General features: G+C 43.5%; 2 protein-coding genes across 5 annotated transcripts in view; both read right to left on the bottom strand.

Annotated features, from left to right (window-relative positions):
• The window catches only part of LZTR1 (leucine zipper like post translational regulator 1), a 36,442-nt gene extending 29,587 nt beyond the window's left edge, over window positions 1–6,855 (bottom strand). For 2 of the 3 annotated variants that reach the window (XM_074850607.1, XM_074850609.1), the window contains exons 1-9: window positions 6,659–6,855; window positions 6,513–6,575; window positions 6,309–6,365; window positions 5,565–5,644; window positions 5,080–5,188; window positions 3,388–3,471; window positions 1,837–1,894; window positions 1,122–1,261; window positions 32–233 (exon numbers count right to left, since the gene is read on the bottom strand). In XM_074850607.1, coding sequence (XP_074706708.1) covers window positions 32–233; window positions 1,122–1,261; window positions 1,837–1,894; window positions 3,388–3,471; window positions 5,080–5,188; window positions 5,565–5,644; window positions 6,309–6,365; window positions 6,513–6,575; window positions 6,659–6,834 — 969 coding nt within the window. In that variant the 5' untranslated portion in view covers window positions 6,835–6,855. The remainder of the gene's footprint in view (window positions 1–31; window positions 234–1,121; window positions 1,262–1,836; window positions 1,895–3,387; window positions 3,472–5,079; window positions 5,189–5,564; window positions 5,645–6,308; window positions 6,366–6,512; window positions 6,576–6,658) is intronic. The other variant, XM_074850608.1, reaches the window with a different exon arrangement.
• A 2,615-nt stretch (window positions 6,856–9,470) lies between these two features.
• IPO9 (importin 9) overlaps window positions 9,471–22,619 on the bottom strand; it is a 40,248-nt gene continuing 27,099 nt past the window's right edge. The window contains exons 15-24 of one of the 2 annotated variants that reach the window (XM_074849977.1): window positions 21,349–21,575; window positions 21,006–21,154; window positions 19,967–20,095; window positions 18,486–18,761; window positions 16,557–16,723; window positions 14,382–14,515; window positions 12,590–12,709; window positions 12,042–12,143; window positions 11,147–11,223; window positions 9,471–10,577 (exon numbers count right to left, since the gene is read on the bottom strand). In XM_074849977.1, the coding sequence (XP_074706078.1) occupies window positions 10,467–10,577; window positions 11,147–11,223; window positions 12,042–12,143; window positions 12,590–12,709; window positions 14,382–14,515; window positions 16,557–16,723; window positions 18,486–18,761; window positions 19,967–20,095; window positions 21,006–21,154; window positions 21,349–21,575 (1,492 nt within the window). In that variant the 3' untranslated portion in view covers window positions 9,471–10,466. Of the gene's footprint in view, window positions 10,578–11,146; window positions 11,224–12,041; window positions 12,144–12,589; window positions 12,710–14,381; window positions 14,516–16,051; window positions 16,081–16,556; window positions 16,724–18,485; window positions 18,762–19,966; window positions 20,096–21,005; window positions 21,155–21,348; window positions 21,576–22,619 lie in introns of those variants that run through there. The other variant, XR_012626342.1, reaches the window with a different exon arrangement.

Raw genomic sequence — 22,619 nt, 5'->3', positions numbered from 1 at the left:
AAAAGGCAAAAACACGAGCTGAACGTTTTACCTCACTGTCTGGGCTGGGCTGGATAACTTCCCAGGTCTGAGAGTCCACATCGTAGCAGTGAAGCTCATTAGGCAGCGTGTTATCTGCAGCACCACCAAACACGTAGAGATGCCGATCAAACGCAACCATCGTGTGGCCGTATCTTCGTTGTGGAGGAGGAGGGGAGCCTCGAAGTAAGTGCTCGGTAGGAATCCGTGTCCAGCTGAGACATTAAACGTGAAACAGCATGAACAGCAGCTCTATTACAGTGCTTACTGAACCTGCATGAGAACAGACAACAACTAATCCTGCAGATTTCTCAGCTCCGTACTGCTAAACTTCTGACTGAAAATGTGATAAAGGCAACATGGTTCCATAACCCAGATGTATTTACGTAATCCCCAGCAGCTCAAAGACCACAACTTGGGAAGGAATAAGTCCTATATTATCTCACATTTTAACAGCTAACCCTTCTAAGTAAGGGGCACTGTTCTCCTACCATACCCCATTTCGATAAGGCATTGCTTATTCACTACGATAGCAGGATTCCAGCCAAGGTCTGGAGGCTGTTAGCGGTTGTTTCAGTTGTGGTTCCACTTCAGCCAGTAACCAACAACCAGGCTGTCAGAACAGACCAGTGCCTGTGTATTCCCACTTTTTGACATTTTTACCCCATCAGAGGGGCCACATTTTCAGAGCAATGGTTGACACTCTGAGCAAGTCACACCAAATGTCTCGAACTAAATACTCAAGGTTTTTAAAAATACATTTTACATTTCCCAGTGATTTCACTACGAACTGGCTTTTGACAGGACCTCTGTCTGGTTTTACTGAGGCATTCAAATAACAACTTTTAGGAAGGTAATATTTGGCATCCCATGCTGAATACACTAAGATTCATACTTACTGTTTGAACTGAATCTATTAAACTTTCTGTTTGTCTGCTGAAAAAGACCTATCTGATGCACATGGCAAACGACAAAGTCTCATTAAAACAGTCTGTATTTTATCTTATCTACCCTTCCTTGTCATGAGATGCAGTATGTGCATTTCTCAACTCAAGTAGTCAAGGATTATGTGGATTTTGCACGACTTAACTGTCTACACTTACATCTTTTCCTTGAATTCAAACTGGAAGAGATTATTGGTAATCTTTGCTCCACTCTGGCCAGAGAAAACAAACATCTTGTCTTTGCAAACAGCCACAGGAAAATTACAACACGAAGGCGGAATTTCACCACTTTGTTCAATCTGAAAGATAACAAAGTTCAAAATTAAAACTGTATTATTGTAGTGCACAACTAGTCACGTGGAGCGTGCTGCAATACGTCAGCAGACAGACAGACCACATGGCAGCAATGTGTGCAGACAACCAAGTCCCTATAAATCTGGCTACAGGTAATCAACTAATGCTGTGCTTACATGTGTGCACGGACTAGTTTTACCACGGATAAAAATGATGAGAGGCCACATTTCTAAAGCCCCTGAACTGTAAGGATCAGGACTCTGACCTTGCTAGCCAGGCAGCACAGCTCCCAGTCTACGGCAGTGGTTGAAGTGGGAAATGCAGTCCCTCTCTACAGGGGCACAGCAAAGCCACTATGGGCAGTCTATGCCCAGTTCACAGATTCACAAGCAAAACTCACACTTTCATATACACTTGGTCTTCTAAATACACAATTTGATTTTTTGCTGAACTGTTTCTTTTCACCTGTGTGACAAAGACATTCTGAAGAGAGCAGTGCAGCCCAGCATAGGAAATTTTAAATAATTGTGTATGAAAACCAAAAAAAAATTCTGTGTTAGCTGAAATTAAAGTTTCTTACCTCTTCCCAGCATGTTAGCTCTCTATCCTGCAGGCCAATTGTCCACATATCATTTAACCTATGTTATAACACAAAAATTGCTTGATTTGAAATAGTTTATTTTCAGTAATTTTTAGCTCACAGAGTTGAAAGGACAGAGATCCTATTTTATCAGCATTCCTTCTCCTGCACAGGAAGAATCTCCTACTTCCACTAGTAGAAAGAAGCCTATTAGAATCTTTTAGTGCTATACCTAAGTTTTATACCACCACCTCAGCTTGCTTTAGCCTCTTTCTGATTACAAGTATACTATAGTTACCAGTTACACACAGCAACTCTGCCTGGAGCTTAAGGATTTGAGCTATTTAATCTTCAGGATTTTTACAGAAATATTCCTTAATACCCTGCCTTCTTCTACCCATCCCTGCTAACCCCTGAGACTGACCACAGTAATTATTTATGTGGCTGAATCCTACCTTACATAAAGGAGGACGAAGCGGGTAACCTGACACATCGCTGACTACTACGTATCTGACTATGCTTTTCCCAGTACAAGTTACTCACAGTAACTACAGATGTTTCCTTTGTTCAAATCTGCCTGGAGGCTCATGTTCCACAAAAAGACATTTTTTAATGCGATTAGACATATTTAACATAAATTAGACAGCTCCTCTCACCCAATCCCTCCTTCCAGCTACCTAAGGTCCCTGGGGAACTCCCTACGCTGGAACTGAGCAATTCCACAGGGTCATGCATCTTTCTCCAATTCCTCCCTCAGAAATAAATAAAAGATTCCATCTGTTTTTCCAATTAACAGCAGCTCTCCCGGAGACTTTGAGGAACTGGTAAGTTTTCTGAAGATTCTCCTCAGAAGAGGAGGCAACCCAGCACGTCGAGGCAGCTCCTAGTTTGTAACAGTCTCTATATGCTCTCATGATGCAAATGTTGTGCATCAACATTAAATACTTCTCAAGTTCATCAAGACAGAAAATAATTATGTGTTCAGAATTGATTCTTCCCTGACAGACTAACAGCAAATGCAAAGAGCTGCCATCTGGGACAAAGCACCAGACTCTCCCTATCTTCTCAGTACCACTCATTTCCAGTCTTTTCCCATCCAAAATCTCATCTCCCTTCAACCTAAATAGTATCACATCATTTTCAGAGAAAAAGCTGAAATGTTGTTCCTAGTTCTGCCATGTGACTTCACAGAAAATCCACACTTTGTTCTATAAGTCTTCAGCGACATCAAAAGGCCTGTGGCAGGTATCTTTTGAGAAATGCTCATTTGCCAAATTTCAAAGATCCTTTAGCAACTTTACAACCAAGGCTGCTGTCAAATTATACATCCATAGCCACTCTGAGTCACCAGACTTTTAGGTTTTAAAAACATACTTATTTGAACATGAGCTGGTAGATTGCAAAAATGTAACGCTCAGCAACAGGCTGGGTTTTGCAAAGCTCATTATGTGTTTAAATCACTTGGTAAATGAAAATGTCTCTGCAGAGGTGAAAAGTAAGGGAGTGGGATTTTACAAAAGCACCCAAGGAGAGAGCAATCCCACCACGTACCGTGCATTGCCATCATATCCTGCAAAGATCCACAGCTTGTCACTATACACTGTTGCGCCATGAGCTGACCTCGCAACTGGCAATCTGCAAGTCAGAAAATTAAGAAAAAAAATTCTTAAATCACCTGCAGAGGTGCTGTAAGAAGGATCCACGTTACAACTAAAATGGACATGTAAGAACAATAAAGTCCCCTGCGCAAAATGGCCGCAAGCCAAGAAATTGCTTGTCATACACCCTCAAAACACAAAGCAAGCCTCTGGAGGGGAAGGTTTAGAATTTCACACTCTGCTTCCTTCATTAGAGAAAAATTACCTTAGTGCATACAGAAAAAAAAAAAGAAAAAAAAAATCCCAACTAATTCCTTGCCAGGCCTCAAATACTCTTAAAGTATTTTATGGAAAGTAGTGAAGTAGTGGGACAATTAATAGCACTATCATTATGGCAGAGTGGCAATCCACTCGTGCTATAAAAATCCCACATGTATCTTCACACACTAAGAAGGTGAAACACATAAACGAGACCAGGGACAGAGCTCACGATGCTTATTTGGGATTGTTTAGCGGGGTGTTCCCGAGATGCCGTGCCCACAATAAAAGATCAAACCTATGATTTCTCTTCCCCAATCTTTGTTGTTTTTACTAAATCAGCCGAGTGTTGAACAAATCTGTGATGCCACAAGGCCAGTAGATGTAACAGTAGCTTGTTTGAGGTCATTCGTGCAGTATGCACACTTGTAACTGAGGGGAAAGACAGCACATTTGAGTTCATAAAATATGAACACGAATTACTCTCCAAAACGTCCAAAGTTGCTAGAATAACCAGAAAGAGAAACTACTAATGTGGTCTATATCTTAAAACATAACATATGCTCATCAGAGGTGAGCAACAGCGACTTAAGAATGGATTGTGCATTCCTCACCCCTTTCTACAAAAGTTAGTAATAAATGTTCCCTTCCCTCTCCCCACTAAAATCAGCATTTCAGAAACTTCAGAAACTGTGGGTAAAGACACAGTATGTCCCATACGCAGGGGTGGTAAACATTACGTAGTTGGGTCAAAAATCAGTGTCACAGATAACATCCTGAAATGTGCACAGAGTCAACTGTAAGTAGTAATGAGTTACTGGTTTTGATTTTGCCTTGGAAAGATGAAACTCAGGAACCTGTACTCAACAGATCCAAATATATATCAACTCTGCTTCTGAATTTGTGTGAATACACACCACCTTTAGGGCTTCAAGCAAGTGTGTGCATTTCAGAGGACACCAAGAAAGTCCAACTTTAATCAGAAAAGAATGTGTAGATTTAACTACAAATCAGCTTCAAATTGTTTTTTGATAAAACTAAATTGAAACTATGAGGGATCAACAAATTTCATGCTATCCTTGAAAAAGAAACAATTCAAGAGAAAAAATTTCCTTTGCTCCCATCCCTTCTGTCACAGAAATGAAACGTGAAGAATGGATTTTTGTCAAATTTTCAATATAGTACACTCTAGAATGGAGGCCTTGCAAAATAACTCCTTCAGAACAAAGATAAGTTTTCAGAAAACTTTAGTCAAGAAAGCAGAGCAGAAATCGTCCTTCAGCCTCAATATTAGCATTGTAACTAGTTCTAGCTGTGCCATTTTAAACGTTTGCTGAGTCACCCTCAAGTCCCCCTGAAGAGTGGGGTAACAAGGCCAGCTCCTCACCTTCCTTCAGTCTTCCACTCTGTCCACTGTCCAGTTGCAAACTTATATTCAAAGAGATCATTTTTATTCTTCAGGTTGGAATTGGAATAAATGTCTCCAGTATAGCCACCTGGGCAACAACAATTCCATTAGACTCAAATGCAACAGAGCATACACACTTCTAGCCATTATATTAGAAAAAAACTTAAGTTTAGAACACACAAAGAGAAGGTATTTGCCTAATGCACTACTACAGGTGGGAGACTCCTCCTCCACTCCTACCCCTAAAGAAACACTACAGTAATGAGTTTCAAGTGTTGTTTACTTCAGACAAAACAGCAAAAGTATTTCCAAGCTAAAGTTGAAATCACAGTCAGCCATGAAAAATACTGGATTTGCTACTGAATAAGATCTTCTGACACTTCCTAAAAATATCTCATTCTTTTTTCAAAACCAGCACATTTATCATTCCAAGCACGCACAACCGTAATCTGCTGCTGTCTTACCAAACACAAACATGCTGCTCCCATAGACCACAGCTGAGTGGTGATACCGCGGCGCTGGTGGGGTCCCCGTGGTAAAAGCCCTGCACAACATTTAGAACAGCAGCAATCAAACACCCTTGTCATGCTTCAGCTATTGTGCAGATTCAAAAAAAGAAACAATTGTTAAAAACTATTCTGCTGTTCCCGACTGCTTTCACTAGTTTTGGTTTCCTAATTATACTCAGATTTTATGACAGGCTTAGTGCTATAAGCAGAAATGGTTGCAAACATGACGCTGCTGAGCTCTGTTTGCAGATAGCAAGCGAGGCAGAGGTAACACAACACGGACTAAACGCTGCAGAGCAAAGGAGCCAAGCAAAGACATCTGTGAGCCACCCTTAGCACCTTTCCTGCCCTGAGGGGCCGCAGCAGCCCAGGCCCTCTGTCCCCGCACCCTCTCAGCTCTCACAGGGTGCACACCCACGGCTCTGCCCATCGCTGTGCTGCCCAGCACCCCCCCGCAGGCAGGAGCTGTGCGGCCGCACTCAGTGACCTCCCTGACAGCTCGGCCACACAGCGGGTGCAGAGGTCAGGTGTGACAGCACTTGGGGGGAGGGGGGTGATGCTTCCCCTTGGACGCTCTGGTCGAGCCCCCAACTTGCACACTTGGGCCCGGGGCGCTGAGGAAAGAGGTGGCGCCTCCCAGCGCCGCCAGCAGCCCTGCAGGCAGCGAGGGCCGAGCCAGGAGCGCACAGCGCTGCCCACCTGCACCACGAGCAGTCCTTCACGTCGAAGCGCAGCAGGTCGTTCAGCATCGTCTTCCTGCGGGGAGGAACGGGAGAGGCGGCTGAGCCGGGCCGCGGAGCCGGCGAGGGGCGGCCCCGCTCCCCTCAGGCCCGGGCCTGCTCCCCTCGGCGCTCGCTCCCCGCCGTTCCCGCCCCTCTCCCCACAGGCCCGCCACGGCCTTACCCGTTGTCCCCGCCGAAGACGTAGATGGCGTCCCGGTAGGCCACCACGGTGTGCTTGCTGCGCCTGCGGGCGGCAGAGAGCGGCGGTCAGGAGCCGCCGGGACACTCGCCCCCACCCCCCCGCCCGCCGCCCCCTGCCCCGCTCACCGGGCCCCCACGAACTCGTCGCAGGGCGGGAGGCGGCGCCACCGGTGCACCGTCTCGAAGGGCCCGAAGTTGAGCGTGAGGTACTCGACGCTGTCCGAGCAGCTGTGGTCGAAATCCACGCTCGGCGCCACCTTGGAGCGCCCCGCGCCGCCCGCCGGCGCCCCGGCCGCCGCCATGGCCCGCGCCACCCCCCGCCACCGCGGGGCCGCCCGCCGGACTACGGCTCCCGGCGTGCCCCGCGCGCAGCGCCAGCGCTCCCGGCAGCCCCCGCGGCAGCCTGCGCCGCGCCCCTCAAGGTCGCACGTTCGAGGCCCGCGCCCGGCCGCAGCGGAGCAGGGGCAGAGCCCGCCGGGAGCCAGGCGGCACCGGGGCTGCCTCGGAGAAGACTCGGAAGCCAGGCGGGTTTATACGTTAAAAGAGTTTATTTGTTAATACAAAAAAAACCAATCCAAGAACAATACTCATGAATACGCATAAAGTCTCGTTCCAGAGTCACGGCTGAGCTATCGGCTAGTAAATTATAGTCTGTGGCTACCGGAGCTTCGTGCTGTTCTAGCAAGCTAACACCCAGTGTGCGAAACACGATCGGTTCCTCCCCGCAGAGGAGCTGCGAGCAGGATACGTGTGTGCCAGGGCCCGACGTCGGCAGCGGCACATGCCCAGGGCTGGGCGGTAGCCTGCATCCCAGCCCTCGGTTTTAACTTAAACAGGGAGCTTGTGTTTCTTAACACGGCGTTAGTAACCTTTATGACTATTAGTTTAGTTTCTTCTCAACAGCAGACAACAGGTAAGAGAGGTGGTCTGCACCTCGAAACCAGACCTTAGACAGATCTCTGTACGAGTCCAGCATTTTTCATCCTGAGCAATCACCTTGTTACCGGTCAGATTTGTTTCAGCAAAACTGACACCCCTCCAGCAAACACAGTTTTTTTGTTTAAAGATACATCACAGAGCGTTCAGAATTTTGTTAGGAAGGACAGTGGGAAAGCAGAAGGGCAAAGGAGTTACATCAGTGCGACCACCAGTAGGACCATGCAAAAGTGCTTCATCTTCCCTTTGTCCTCTGTTGCTCTCACATCCTATTCAGCCTCTTTCTAGGGGAAGCCTGAGTCACAGTATTTCTTGCCAAAAAACATCCTGCACACCATGAGTTTCCTTGCAACAGTGTGCTGCACAACTGCACTGCTTCTGTGCCCCCCGTGCACAGACGGGGACAGCACATCTCCAGGGCTGGTCCCGAACTCCAGCTCCTGTGCAGCAGCACTGTGCCCGGCCAGCTCAGGCTGCACTGGGGCTGACACTACAGGGGGGAGAGTGCAAAGCACCAGTCCCCAAAAGCCACTTATCCCCCAATCCTTCCCTTCCCACCAGCTACAGTCCTGGAAAAAAAAGATACCTGCAAATCAAAGCAGTTTCTAACCAACACGCTGATGAGCTCCAACAGGAACTCTAAAAGACACCAGTCCATCTACTTTTTGGACCTTGCAATTGCAAAGAGATCCTTGGATTTCTCAGTTCAGGATGAGGAACAGTATCGGTAGCACCAGGTTGGTGTCATTTTTCATGGTCTTGTTTAAACCCACATCCAGCTTAACTAAAGCAAGCACCACGAAGGCACGCAGCAGTCAACTCCCACCAGAAAGCACATGAACCCCACCAGCACCTCTCCACGAGCCCTGGCTAACCAGACCTGAGCGTGCTCCGTTTACTACTGACACCCTAAACCACACCTAGATGCTTCCAGACATTTGGTATTCACTTACCTCCAAGAATGGATGACTGGTTTTGAGCCTTGCTGCCAACACATGGGGCAAAAAAAGATGGTCCTACCTCTTCCCAGGGCTGAGACCGGTCACTCTGAGGACACTCACTTGATCCCTCCTGTACAGCTATCAGGATACACCACTGCAGCCATCTGCTTCTAGTTGGGTTTTCTCAAGAGACTACATCATTTACACTTGTTGGCCCTTTTCAGTGAAAGCTAAGAGAGACAAATGCCTCAAAACAAAATTCCTTAAAAAAAAAAAAAAATGTCTAGGTAGAAGACAGAAGCACAGCGTTCCCACTGAAGGGAAGGCTATGGCACCAAGTTTAATTATATATTCTTATACACCAGAGAATCCACAGGGAAGAGAGATACTGTGACACAACTGCATGGAAGTTTTTGATCAGAGCTTATTAGACAGACACACACATGCACACACACAAAAATCAGGCTTCAAATTCTGCTTGTCACAGAGCTGTTCATACAAAACTCCAGGATGGTTCACATTAGTCTGCAGCGAATGGTGGGAACTGCCCCCTAGAGTTCTGCCCGTTCCCAGGTACAACGTGAGGGGTTGGGGTGGGAGAGGGGAGCAAGGTCTGCTTTAGAATTCAGGGTTATTTTACCATTTTCCCCACACACGCTAAACAAATTGTGCCATCTTTGTCTGTTAAAAAGTTAATTTATTATCCCCTCCTGGTAAAAAAGTGAAAAGCTATACTCTGTTAGACCAGTAAGATACAGAATTACTCCAGCTCTTTGGAGGTTTTTAGATACAACTTCGAAGCATTTTATTCCACAAAGGAACAGCAAGTACCTTTCTTAAGAAAGGAAACTCTATAATGGGTCAGCCTTTTCTTTTAAGCAGAAGAAGATGTATCCATTACAGGACTCCCTTTCTGTCCAGATGACTCCTGTGAAATACCCTAACATCCTCCGGGCGGCACACACAGAAAGCTTCCTAAGGAGAAATATGTCTCAGAAAAGTTACTTCAGGAAACAAGTGCAAGTTCCTTTTAAATCTGTTTTATAAGAAGGATACCAATGTACATTTTAATAGTTTTATTTTCATTTTCCCCAAGGGGGAACGAAAGGCAGAGAGGTGTTGTGAGATACATCACGCTGTTCTTATGGGTAAATCAATTTGCAAATGTTATTTTACCACTCTATAAAAATACACACAGGAGTGTGAAGGAAGCAAAGTAGTTCAGAGTGGCTGTCATGGAGCAAATATGTTAAATACAATCAGGTTTCTTCCCCTAAAAATTGTGGCTCCTTGTGTTCCATAAAACCGAAGTCTTTAGTAGCCACATGCCACAGGAACAGAAATTTAAGTGGTAGCTTCCTTTGAGCATGTGCACACAAAAGCATTAGTAAAGAACTGCTCCCATGGGACTGGACAGCAGATGTGAGCAACAAAGCCCCATCCACAACAAGGAAAGAAGATATGCATTCAATTTTATTGTCTCAGCTTCCCATCCAAAATCCTGTAAACAGGTTCCATATCATTCAGGCATCTCCGACAGAAGAGTCTATAGTTCTATAAAAAGAAGTCACGCCGTAAGATCAAGATATTTACCCTGTATGTCATGTGAGCGTGAAGAGGAACAACCTTCCAATTTCTCAAGATACATCCAAGCAATCTGTAAGTAACCCAATTCCTTTCTCTGTCCAACTGTGCTGTGGGAAACTCAGTTAAGTGCCTCTTCACAGGTAGAGACAGTTTGCTTTTAAAAATATTAAGGACACATTTTTTTTATCTTTAAGAACTTCCTGGAAAGTTACTGTGGAAAATGAAAGCGCTCCCATGGTGAGAACAATGTGCAAAGCTCTACAGACTTCTGTCCTTGCTGCTTTCTTAGTATTCCTTCCCTTAGCAGATTCATGTTAAGATGAGGCTCAATACATCGCAACGAGGCCATCATCCACCTGTAACAAGCAGGTAGACACTGGAAAATGTTTTATGTTTAATCATAAAACGTGGAATAAGCCAAAAAAAAAAATTGTTCAGATATGATTGGTATGGTCTCTTCTTGAGTAGGTTTATATACCAATGGCCTGTAACACTCGCTTTTCATTCTCATTGAGATGGTCTGAAAACATTGCATAGCAGGGCTGCTGTGCAAACTGACAGAGGAAGTCAGTGAGATAGGCCTGAAAGGAAGACAGAAAGACCCAGTTAGCATCACGTCACTGGAAATTCTCTTTCTTTCATGTATCGAAAGATAAACCTCAACATGCACCAAGGCAAAGGGATTGCAGGGAACAGACAAGCGATGCAGAAGGAAGGGTGGCAGCAGAGGAGAAGGGCTAATAAATGGCTGCCAGGTGGTGGCAAAAAGCAGGAGCAGTGTCATACAGGGACTGACTGCATGGGAGCATCTCCAAGAGGAACATGGAATTCTGTCACATTCAGACTCTAATCTACTTCTGACTTCAGCAAATAGCTGTGAAGCTCATAGGTAGAAAAGTCTCAACTCCCTCTGTTCAAAAAGTGTTGTTTATTCACATTTCCACATTATAGATATGGATCCAGTAAAGAAAAACAGCTCCAGGCATTTTGGGGATACTCAGCACTTTCCAAAGTAATTTCACTGAACTGAGTACCTTTGGGACAACAATCAGTAACTGGTGTTTCCAGTGGTTTACAGTTTTGTTAAAGCACATGAAAAAAATTAAGTTTATAAAGAATGATAGGAATCTGATTTAAAAAAACTCATCACCTGGAGATCTATTTGGTAAAGAGGGTCCTTTAATGCATCTGGATCATCCTCTTCATCATCTTCAAAGTAATCCTCATCTGTCAGAAGCAAATCAGCAGGTTTTAACATCAAACAGAGCAAAATATCTCAGGAAGTATTCTATTAGACTACTGTTGAAATCCAAGGATCCAAAAATAAATAGTTTCAGCACTGCTGGGTAAAAAAAAAAAAAATTGTATCCAAAATATTCGCTCCTTAAGTTCACGTGATTCGAAAACAAGAAACCCAAGACAGGTAATAGTGGGAGTCTCAAGGAACACACAGGCGAGACCAGCATACATGGGATACTGGACAAGCAGGTTCGTTAGTTATGTGCACTATTATCTTATGCCTTAATCTTATGTCAGGGTGACACATTTCCAATTCTGTGCTAATGTAAGTAGTTTCCCTTCCTGTATTTGCCTGTAAGGTTCTCCCTTCTAAGACTATATGCAAACAGGAGAGCAGAGGAAAGAGAGGATATATCTACTCCATCTTCTTTATGCAGCAATTATTTCTCAAGGTCAATCCCCAAACAAGCTCATCCACTTCTACGACACTGTCATTCCAAGGTCACGTCTACACCTTCGAGCATCAATTGGCTCTTTAGAAGAAATACCTGCATGAACCTCACAGCTATGTGAGGCCTACGCAGCATTTGAACTCTCAGGTGAAAAATGCAGTTATTTAATCACCGTGTTACTCAAAGACACATCCCTCTCTTGCAGAAAAAGATCCTTATTCAAAAGGCCAGTGTAGTATTTCCTTCCCCTTGCCTGCAGCCTCTGTTGAGCTGCTGCCAAGGAAAGAAAACTTTGACTAGGACATCATCTACTCTATTTTCGCTTTGAGTAAGCACTTTAAAGCTGTTACTTACCATACTTGTTTGTGGAAAGAATATCTGATAAGAACTGTCCTGCTAAGCCTTCATCTTCATCCTCATCCTCTTCCTGATCCTCCCACATATCATTCGAATCATCTGTTAAAAAACAAATAATTCTAGAAATAATCAAAATCCAAGAGGTCCAGTCTGTAGTTTTTAGGCAAACATCCCTGCTTGTGTAGGTGGATGAAGGGAACACCTGCAACCTCTACTGTCCTTTTGGAATAAGTGACTCAAGAACTGGAGCTAAGCAAAAAGCAGCAGCAAGAATGGATACTCGAAGTAGGGAGGAAGAAAGGCAAACCAGATACACCAAGAAAGGAAAATTTTATTGGCATGTGGTCAGATCCCAGCTTCCAAACTTGCTCAAAATAATTTTCAGGTGTAAGAATACACAGCACTGACTGATCTTATCCTCTGGATCACTATTTAAGCCTTTGTAATTACAGGTATACTATTTACTGTTGTGAGTTTCTTATTACTATAAATGCTTCTGAAGAGATTACAAAGTAGACTTAAGCCATGCAAACCCAGTATTTTACCTTGGCTCCAATCTGCAGTTGTCTGTCTAGATGCATTTGCTTCCATCACATTAGAGAGTTCATTTATTATTAATTTTAAGATTTTTACTAACAAAGGAATGTTTGTCCAGCGTTCAGGATCTAGAAGAGAAGAAAAAAAAAATATATTCACACTGCTTTTAATAAAAGTTGTTAAAAATGGGCCTTTTTTTTGTTGTGGCAGTTTGTGGGTTTTGTCTGATTGCTTTTTTAATTTTACCATACATTTAAAATGCTCACATACAAGCTAAACTTCCAGGTTGGGAGGAAAAAGGAAGCTACATAAAAACCCCCAAAGTTCTTTCCGTATACCTTCACAGGTAGCTTTCCAAAGACTGTAAATGCAATATCAAATATTGGCATATTTTGAATGAAGAGGAGGCATGGTTAAAATCTTCACAGCTGAATGAATTTGTGAGTCTACTCAATGAAATTATAGTTACAGATGACTTCATCAAGCATTCTTCTCTGAAGTATATTTACAGATCTAGCAGCGCGTTGAAGTAAATGAGCTGTGCACCACTCCCACATGTGGCTCTGCACTTTCTGAGACACTGTAAGCTCCAACTTTTCCTCACCAGGTGTTCCTGCAGGGCTTAGTTATTCCACAGGGATAGCCAGACAGTGCATTTGTCCTTAATTACAAAAGTAAAGATCCTATCAACTAAAGAAACTGGGAGCACTAGCTTTAACTCTCATTGATACTAGTATTAATCTTAGCTTAACTCCAATGCCGGCAATTACCATTCTTCTATCTGACTAGACAGTATCTGAGTTTGCTGGTTTGGTTTTTTTAAAGCAAAGAATAATATGGTAGCAGGTGTTCTGTGACCACTACTTACCCTTTACACTCCTAGTGCTTTCCCCTATTTATCTTTCTAGTTGTCAACTTAGTCCTTTACTAAGTGTTACTGCACCACTCCCAATCCCCTGAGCCTGCTATGACAGCTGAAGGCTCGAGGAGCAGCGACTGCCTTGATGGGCATCCAGTCTGGATTCGTACAGCCGCTACCTCCCGCCCTGCAACTGGTCATGCTCCAGCTCTAGCGTGGCAAGTTGCAGAACCAAGGTTCTGACTAACCACTGAGGACAGAGTCTTCCCAGGTCTTCCCTCTGGGCTGCTGTCCTCAGAAAAAAACTGCCCAGTGCTCTCTCCACTTTAATATATGAATCTCTATAGAGCGATCAAAGATTTTGGGTTCAGCCAACTATTTTAACAATTGTTTATTTTAATAATAATTGTATTTAATTTAATAATAATTGTTTGATTTAATAACAATAAGACAATTCGTATGCAGGAGACTGGCCAAGCTTTCCTTAAAAGTGATCTCTAACTTGTTGAAGTCATTGCTGGTATTTGTGAGAGTCTGTCTCATCAAGAAAAATACCACTTTTTAAATCTCTGCATTCACTAAATACACCTTCCTCTCAGAGAAGCTACTAGGCATCATGAAATTACCAATTCTATCTCATTAGATGGAACAGGATGATGCAAAATAGCAGTGAATAACTCCCTATCCCATAATCACCTCATCCATATTAAATCAGAGACATCAGGAGTCTTCCAAACCAGTCTTTGGCAGAATTAAGGCAAATAATGGATATGTTAAGTACATGGTGTATGGATTAGCTCTGAAAAACAACATGCACCTTCTGTAGGAAAGATCTTCCACAGCTTTGTGTGATCTGCAAGATCTATTTTAAGGCCTTTCCTAGCATCTACTAACAGGAAAAAAAAAAAAAAACCTGTTAAAACAGAAAAATAATTACTTACTTTTGGCCGACTTCGATCGTGTTCGTATTCCCTCATCCATATTAAATATTTCTTCTCCCTTTACCCTAATGTCCTGAAGTCGCTTGTCGTCTGTGTTGATGCCATACTGAAGGAGTTTACACAATGCTACAGAGCTGAGGAGCAGGAAACAGGAAAATTACAGATCAGAATTTCCCTAAACTGTCTGGCTTTCACAGTGAACTGCTAATAGGAAACACATCTCCAGAGCAGACATTCAGATGCCCTTTTTTCTACACTTTTGCCAAGAACAAGCATTACAGAATTTTCCTATTTCTCCTGCTTTATGTCAGCATCCAAAACTGGACTCATCTCCTGACCTGCACAGCAAGCTGAAAACTGACAAAGCTTTGGATTAAACGCTACCAAACAGTGCTTACATACATTAAAGGTTTTTCCAGAAGGGCCACGAGGTTAAACACACTCCTGAAGCATCACGTGCAGATGAAGATGGAATTAAGAGGAAAACAGTGGCAAGAAAGTAGTAATTTGGTTGATCTGCAGCCATGAGCATCTCTTCTACTTTTCTCCAGTCTCAAAGCTCTTTTTCACTTCTGGTTCTTCATAGTTCTGCTACACTCAGACCTTCTAGTTTGCTCCTTTGGTACCTTCACGTGTTCTTTCCATCTCTGCTGCTCAGATTTCTACTCCACACTTTCAAACCTTCTCTCGTTCCAGGCTGTTTAAGCCATACTGAGCATGACTTTAACTACAGGTTAAGGCCATCAATTTATGCTTGGCACTCTTAAGCCTCACTCCTGGGTCCACAAGTCTCAAACTGAAGTTTTGGAGCTCTGTGGAACTCGCTCTTTTCGTGCTTCCACTTCACACCCTTTTTCTCTCCCACACTATGGCTCTGAGTTCCCATACTGCTGGTTTGGACCCAGATCTTACACACCATCCCTGAGTTACCCAAAGTTTTCCCATCCTTTCATCATGCAAGACAAGAGCAGATAGCCACTTCTTCAACTTGCCACTCACAGGGTTGGAGACTGATGCACACAGAAGGTGTCAGCTATCTTCATGTTCCTTTTACTAACTCTAAACAAGAGGGTCCTCTGAGCAGGCATTGCTTTTCTTCAGCACGCAGGAAACACCTAGCATTTTCTAATGCACGATAAGCATCACCATAAACAACCCGAATCAAAGTGTTTAATATAGTCTGGAGCCCTGCCAAGTCATCTGTACACAAATAGCTCTAATCTTGGGCAATACAGAGTCAGCACTGAACAACAAAGTTTAACCTTGTTCTCCCTGTCAGCATCAGCCTTGGCTTTTCCCTGTAGCCGTAAGCATTCTCAGAGGATCCTGCAGACAACCCTGCTCTGTAAAAATGGGGATAAACCACTGCTCTTAGGGATGAAACGAGGGTGACCGAAACCAGCACCAGATCCCCAAATCAGACTGCCTCTTGTTCTGCATAATCATTCACAAACTTCCATTTCAAACATGCTTTTTCTTATTATTTATTTCACAGGCTATTTGACTGCCTTGTAACAATAACACACCAACACATACTAAGAAGTGAGTTAACAGCTGGTGAGACCCCCAAGAGGGGTTTGTTAGGCTTCATATTTCCAGAAAAATCAAAGACAGCAGCTGTGGCAAAATTTAAATTAATACAGAGCATTCCATGCTTTGGAATATAGTACTCAGCCTCCACCGGAACACAAATGTGCTTCTACAGCAAAAGGGAGAAAAAACTGTTTCAGTTGATTTCTTTATTGACTTTTAAGAGATCATTAAATTAACAGGAAATCACCATATTCTTTCAGGAAACCCTCTACAATGCCCTGAAACTCTACAGTAGTCTACAAAGGCTATTTCACGTCTGGAAGGTATTCTCATCCCATTCACAGAAGTTCAATCTCAGGAGCACTTCTGTGCTTGCAAGAGACACCCCCTTCCCCCTTGGGTCACCCAGAAACACCAGGCAGCAAGAGGAGCACTTAGAGGAAGATCAGAGATTGCTCCAATTACCACAGCTCTCCTGAGCTAAACTGACAGCGCAGGAAAAAATTAATTCTGTCCAACACTGCCACACACTAATCCAAGTCTGAACCAGCTCCACTTTCCCTCACACCCAGAGCATTTAATTGCAATGGATGATCAGCCAGCTAATGTTAATGCACAGATCCTGCTTATGAAACATCCTACCTGACTTTGCCTTCATACTGCCCATAGAACAAGTGCTGCCGGCTCATCCATTCAGCCATTACAAACTCCAAGGCAGGTTTGCCAGTTGGTCCAGGGAGACTACAGAGGAACTCGAGGAGTGGTTCCAGTTGTGAGTGAACCAAGTGAGCAAACACCATGATCAAAGACTACAGGAGAAAGGAAACGTTAGCTGTACATCATTTAATAGCTGAAATTGTTTTATCAAATATTCAGAGTTCCCTGCAGGAGCAGAGACTGTGCTTACCAACCCCAGGAGGAAGAGAAAGTTTAACCATTTGCAAGACACTGTGTGCTACTAAAGCAGGCAAGAAACATACAGTCAACAGCAGTATTTAACCACCCCAAAAACATACAGCAGGAATAAATTTACTCACACACATGCTCCAAACTAACACACCTTCCCAAAGCAAAGATTAAAAAGCTATTTAAAAAGTATCAGAGGTTGCAGTTGACTTTTGACTAGCAAAAATATCATACAGCAACACTCAGACACTGCAAGTGCCCCAGTTTGCTCAATGGACCAGAAGCTGTACCCGTGGTTCCATACACAGAGCTCTAAATCTACACATATCTAGCAGAAACATGGCTCAAGTCAAGGAACAAAAGTGACTGGTTCAGAGCCAGGGGAAGAGAATATGGATTCTTTCACCCCAGGGATTTCCCATCACCACTTCCACCACAGGACCACCCTTCTCCCACATCATCACATCATAATTCAGCAGCACTTTTCCACTTCTGAGGGCACTCTGAACACAACTTTTAGGGAAAGAATTTCAAGTTTTAGAAAAGGTATTTTTTTTACAAGATGCAGTTTTACAATCTGACTCCTAAAGACCAGGGGTAGAATTCATACGTTGCGTATGTCTAAATATCAGTCTCCAAGTCTGAGGGCATCTCTGTAGGCTTCCTCCGGGAAAAGCTGTCCACCTCCAGAGGCCCATCGTTCAGGCTAACACAGGGAAGAGATTCAGCATTGTGAAAGGCTTGTTTCTCTTCCCCTGGCTGCAGGGTCTTCATGTGACTGCTTCAGAATTAAGTTTCCGGATCTTTTAAATCCAAAAATAGGCAAAGTGAGAGCCATTCTGAACAGTTAAGAATCAACAGTGTGTCTGAGGGGGGAAAAAAACAAGGCTTTAAGATGAAATCTGTGCTGACATCTGAATGGCCCTCTTGATTCAGCATGTGCTGGCTTGAAAAATGCACATACCAAAATCGGAGAAATGCACAACATAAAAGGGTTAGAGCAGAGTGAGCCTCAGCCAAGTGCTACACTGAGGGCAAAGGTGGGATCTTGGCTCAACAGCGCCAGCAAAACACCCTCCCCCAGCTGCTGCTGAGGAACCAGGGCAGCCATCACTAGATGTTTTACATTAAGGGCACAGACAAGAAAGACAGGAGAGAATGAAGACCACTGGGATAAAATAATTCCATAAAACTGTGCTGCTAGAAGTAGGTCAAGGCTAGAAGAGATCATGATGCTCTTTGTCTGGCCTCTCACCTGATACAGGCCAAACACACCTCCCATCCACCAAAAGTTCACCTTGTCTCAACTCCCAGGCATTTATCCTTTAAATACAGCAAAAAAAAGCACTAGAAAACATGTACTGCCTTTGCCATAGCATCCCTACTTAGGCAACTACTGTCCCCTCCAAAGGTTCACTGCCTGCAAGCACAAGGACATGAGGGACTATTTAAGGTGCATTAAAGCTTACCCACAAGCATCTGCGTTACCTTATAATCTGGACAACTCTGTATGAGTGGAGTAGGTATTTTCCTGACTACTTCAAGAGGATACACAGACCCTCCAATCGCGCTAGCCATAAATAATCAGGCACACAATTTTAAAAAAAATGACAATTTCTTTTCCTGACACTTCTACTTACTCTCCTGGGTGCTCAGCCTGCTCACCTGCATTACACTGAGTGTCTCCGCTTGTTGCATTTTGCTCAGGATAGCTCTCAGGATCTGGTCTAGATTCTCTCCCAGCTCACTTCCTGCTTTTGAAATTAAAGTGGAGACCAGCCTGCCCACAAAGGCAGCGGTGAATTCTGAGGTCCTTGGATCTAGAAGCTGGCTCACCACCTGCATCACATACCACAGTCCGTTGTGGCCTTGCTCATCATGCCATTGTGCGATTTGTTCCAGCGCCACCGAGACGTACGCACGCAGACACTCGCCACCATTCTAAACAAGAAAATTACTATGTTAGAATTTCCCTTTCTAGGTAAGGGAGTGGGGACACATGGGAACACATCTCCTTTTATCACCCCAAAAAGACCCTTAACCAAGATGAAAACAATGGGCAAACTGGTGGTATATGTAAAAGATCCAAGCTCTCTAACGTGCAGTAAAATGAGTGCCTAAATTTAAAAATAATTCCTACAGACTTCAGTTCATTATCAAGTACAAAACTCTTCACTGCCCAGGCAGCTCTCAAGAAGATCATCTAGTAAATACAAAGCCAACCTGAAGTAGGCTGCAGTTTTGTGCCAGTCTTGTTACCCAGAGAAATTCCAAGGGGTTTTAACAAGCAAGAGATGAAGACAGCAAAGCGTAGCATGAACAAAACGCAATCCAGCAGCCAAGCTGCAATCTTTTTGAATTCTTAAAAAAAAGATCCAGCAGAGCAGCCAGCATGCTGGTCTCCAACCTCTTCTTGCTGGCATGTTCTTTAGGGAAAGTCATTTCTCTGGTCTGTATTCACACGGCAAAGGGTAGCTGGCACTACAAAACTCCTTACATAGCCTCTGACACTTTTCCTTTCTTGCTTAAATATTCTAAAGACATCATCAGGTAATAGCAAAGCCTGTGAACAAGCACAGCTCAGGCACTACTGCTGTTTGAGATGAATCCTTCCTCTCCCTCCATCCCATACCTGGCTCAGTCAAAAGGAAGTTTGCCCTTCCTTTCCCACCTAAATGAGTACAGGAGAAAACTGCTAGAAGGAGGAGGTCCATGAGATCTTCTATGCAGGTCTTTTGCTTCCCTATGCCTGAGCATGCTCCTGAAGTCAGCCTCTGCCATTCCTAGATGTGATGAAAGTTATTATGGGGGAAGAAAAGCAATAAGGTTTTGGGTTCCTTTCATTTGGGTTTGTGGTTGGGTTTTTTTTTTTATGTGCTCCAGAGCCCTAAAATAGAAAAAAAGATCAAGGTTCCTGCTTTACTCACTCTGGTCCTCCAAATTAAGGACTGATCAGTAAAAGTCATTGCAGGCCCTCAAACAGCAGTACTTTCATCATAAACTGGAGGTGGCAGAGACTCCTGAGGGGGTGCCCACAGAGCTATTGCCAAGCAAAGCCTGGGCTCCCTTAAAGGCTACGTCACCTCACTCCATCACCTCTCGGACCTGCCCAGCCCTGCAGTCCTTACCACTCCCCCCAGCATTACCTGCATAGTAGCATTGTCATCCGTGTTCAAGCTGCACTGAGCCACTGCAGGGAATGCTTGGCAGATCAGGAGCTGGGACAGAGGAGGTTTTGTATTCCTCACAACTGTGGTCAAGATATCAATAGAAGTCTGAAAGGAAAACACAAACAAAAGGACTTACAGCAACAGCCATAGTGCCCTAAGTCAGCATTACCCACCACTGGTGCAAACATCAAAGGGGTAAACTGGAGGGATGTGAGCCAGCACTGCAATCACATTTTGATTTTACAGTCTAGAATATTTTTTAAATCAAAGGACCTTGGAGTCACGCACCCAAGCATCACTATATTTGACAGGACACAGGGTGTGCACTGCATAAGTTCCCAAGGCAGTTCAAACATTAAAAGCAGTGTAACACTTAAATATGGCACACAGTTTCATGGTACCCTGCTGCATGCTAATCAGCACAGCCAGAGAACTGCTCTAGCTGGCTTGTTCCATTTTGTTTATATTGATTTATTTTAATTACTCATAAACGATTGTTACAGCTATACCAATCAACAGGCAAATATAAGCACATTGATAAAGATGTTTATGGGTTTCATTCCATACAATCATTCTACAGAGTCAATGCTTAATCTCTTATAAGAGGACTTTTTATAGAAAGGACAAACCTGTATAATTTATCTCCAGCAATTTATACATGTGACGTATAAATCAGAAAAAGGCTTAGAAAAAAGTGCAAGGAATAGTCGTATAGCCTGCTGAGAACATTCCACCAAAAAGAGGAGACTGTTACTGGCGAAAGATGGCTATGTCAAAGCAAAATGACCAGGGATACTCTGCAGAGACTGCAAGAAGGCCAGAAGAGCAGTTTAAAGTTAACTTTTGGAAGTATCTCCCCCCACTTTCTCTCCACAAAGAAACCTCTACCTGTGACCGAAGTCATTGTTCCAAAGCAGTTTAAAAGCAACCTTTCTACTCTGCAGACCAGCCACCCTATACGTTAAAGGACAGGGAATCACCTCCAGCTGAGACCATGTACCACTGTAGCACTTACTGCACAAAGCCCTGCCGGGATCTTGTCAGCAGGGGCCTGCATGATGCTGACAAGAGTTGGTATTAGCCTCATCTGCATTGGACCCTGGCAGGCTTCTATCTGAGATAGCTCCTTAAAGATATCTTGGGCAAGAGAAGCAACAACTGGATCTGGAGAGAGAAAGCACCATTTACTCAAACATACTAACACACACATCTCAATTTTTACTACCACTATTTTGAACAGGCAAAGCAGCGAGTTTCCCCTCTAGCTTTACCACATGAATCAATGTTCATTCAATGATCAAGTTTTCAGCACTGGGATTCAGTAACAAAAACTTTGAGAATGTAACTGGAATGCATACCGTTACTGTACTTCAAAAATATTGCAATCGTGAAGGGGCAGATTTTGTTCTCCACGCTTGCTGTAAATGCTGGGTCTACCGTACAGACAATGCACAGCGTCTCCATCACCAGGTTTAGGACCTCCGAACTGAACTGAGTTGCCAAGTGGATCAGTCCATCAAGAATGCTAGGAAGGAAAGGCTGCAACACATGGGTGCTCTCAGAGATCTTCAGCTGGTCACAGTAGCTAGACAAGAAATTCGTGATACAAAAATATATACATAATATATTAAAGTGATTTATACATTAAACTCCAGATGATATACAAGGGGTTATCTCAGCCCACCCATTCTTATTCCTTAAGTTCACCCCTCTAGGACTTTTCCCCTCCAGTCTACTATTCCCTGATCTCTCAACAGCTCAGCTTTTTTTCTTCCTCATTCTACCCCGATGGTTCACAGACACAGAGTTGAGTCAAGTGATGTCGAATGCTTCTACCACCTCTTAGTAACAGTTCTTTCAAGAACTGCCCATCGATGGAGAAAATAAACCTTGAGGAAAGAAGTGGTCCAAGACAGACACTTACAGCTTACAAAGTGTTTAATTACCATGTTCCACAAGTGAGCTAGGGAATGATAAAACGAATCAGGAATAACTAAGTCATAAGTCTCTGCCTTTATTCATTAACATTTCACACAGAATCATCTAGGTTGGAAAAGACCTTGAAGGTCATCTAGTCCAACCATTAAACCATTTCAGTGCAAATAGAAGACAAGGTGTTTTTTGGGGGGGGGGAAGAGAGTGGGGAAGAATAGGGCTTTTGCAAGTTTTTTTGTGGTTGGTTGTTTTTTGTTTTTACAGTAACGTTCATTTTTCACTTTAGAACCAATACAGATCTTCCTTTTTCCTTCTTCCAACTTATTTGCAAAAAGAGGATAAAAAACCTCAAACGTAGCTTATTGCTGTGATTTGCTCCACAAGCCTGTATTATGCCATTCAGCCACCTCTGTGACTGAACAGGAGTAATCTGGGTTTCATCTTTATGATTTTCTTTGTTCTGCTTCTCTTTGGGACTGTACCCATTATAACATTTTACTACAGCCAACGTTGAATCTCAATTTCATATTTCTCATTAGGGTTATTCTATTTTGAACCTGCTTGCTTACACTTTTTAAGTTGACATTGATTTTATTCAAAGCAAATACTTCCACAGCCTGTACAGAAACGTTACTAATATTTTAACATACCAGTTTTATAAGTGTAATTTATAACACCTATCCCTAGGGTTTAC

This window comes from Strix aluco, chromosome 25 (assembly GCF_031877795.1).
Source record: "Strix aluco isolate bStrAlu1 chromosome 25, bStrAlu1.hap1, whole genome shotgun sequence".
NCBI lineage: Eukaryota > Metazoa > Chordata > Aves > Strigiformes > Strigidae > Strix > Strix aluco.
The sequence above is the reverse complement of the archived record's forward strand: the minus strand, read 5'-3'. Positions and strand labels throughout refer to the sequence as shown.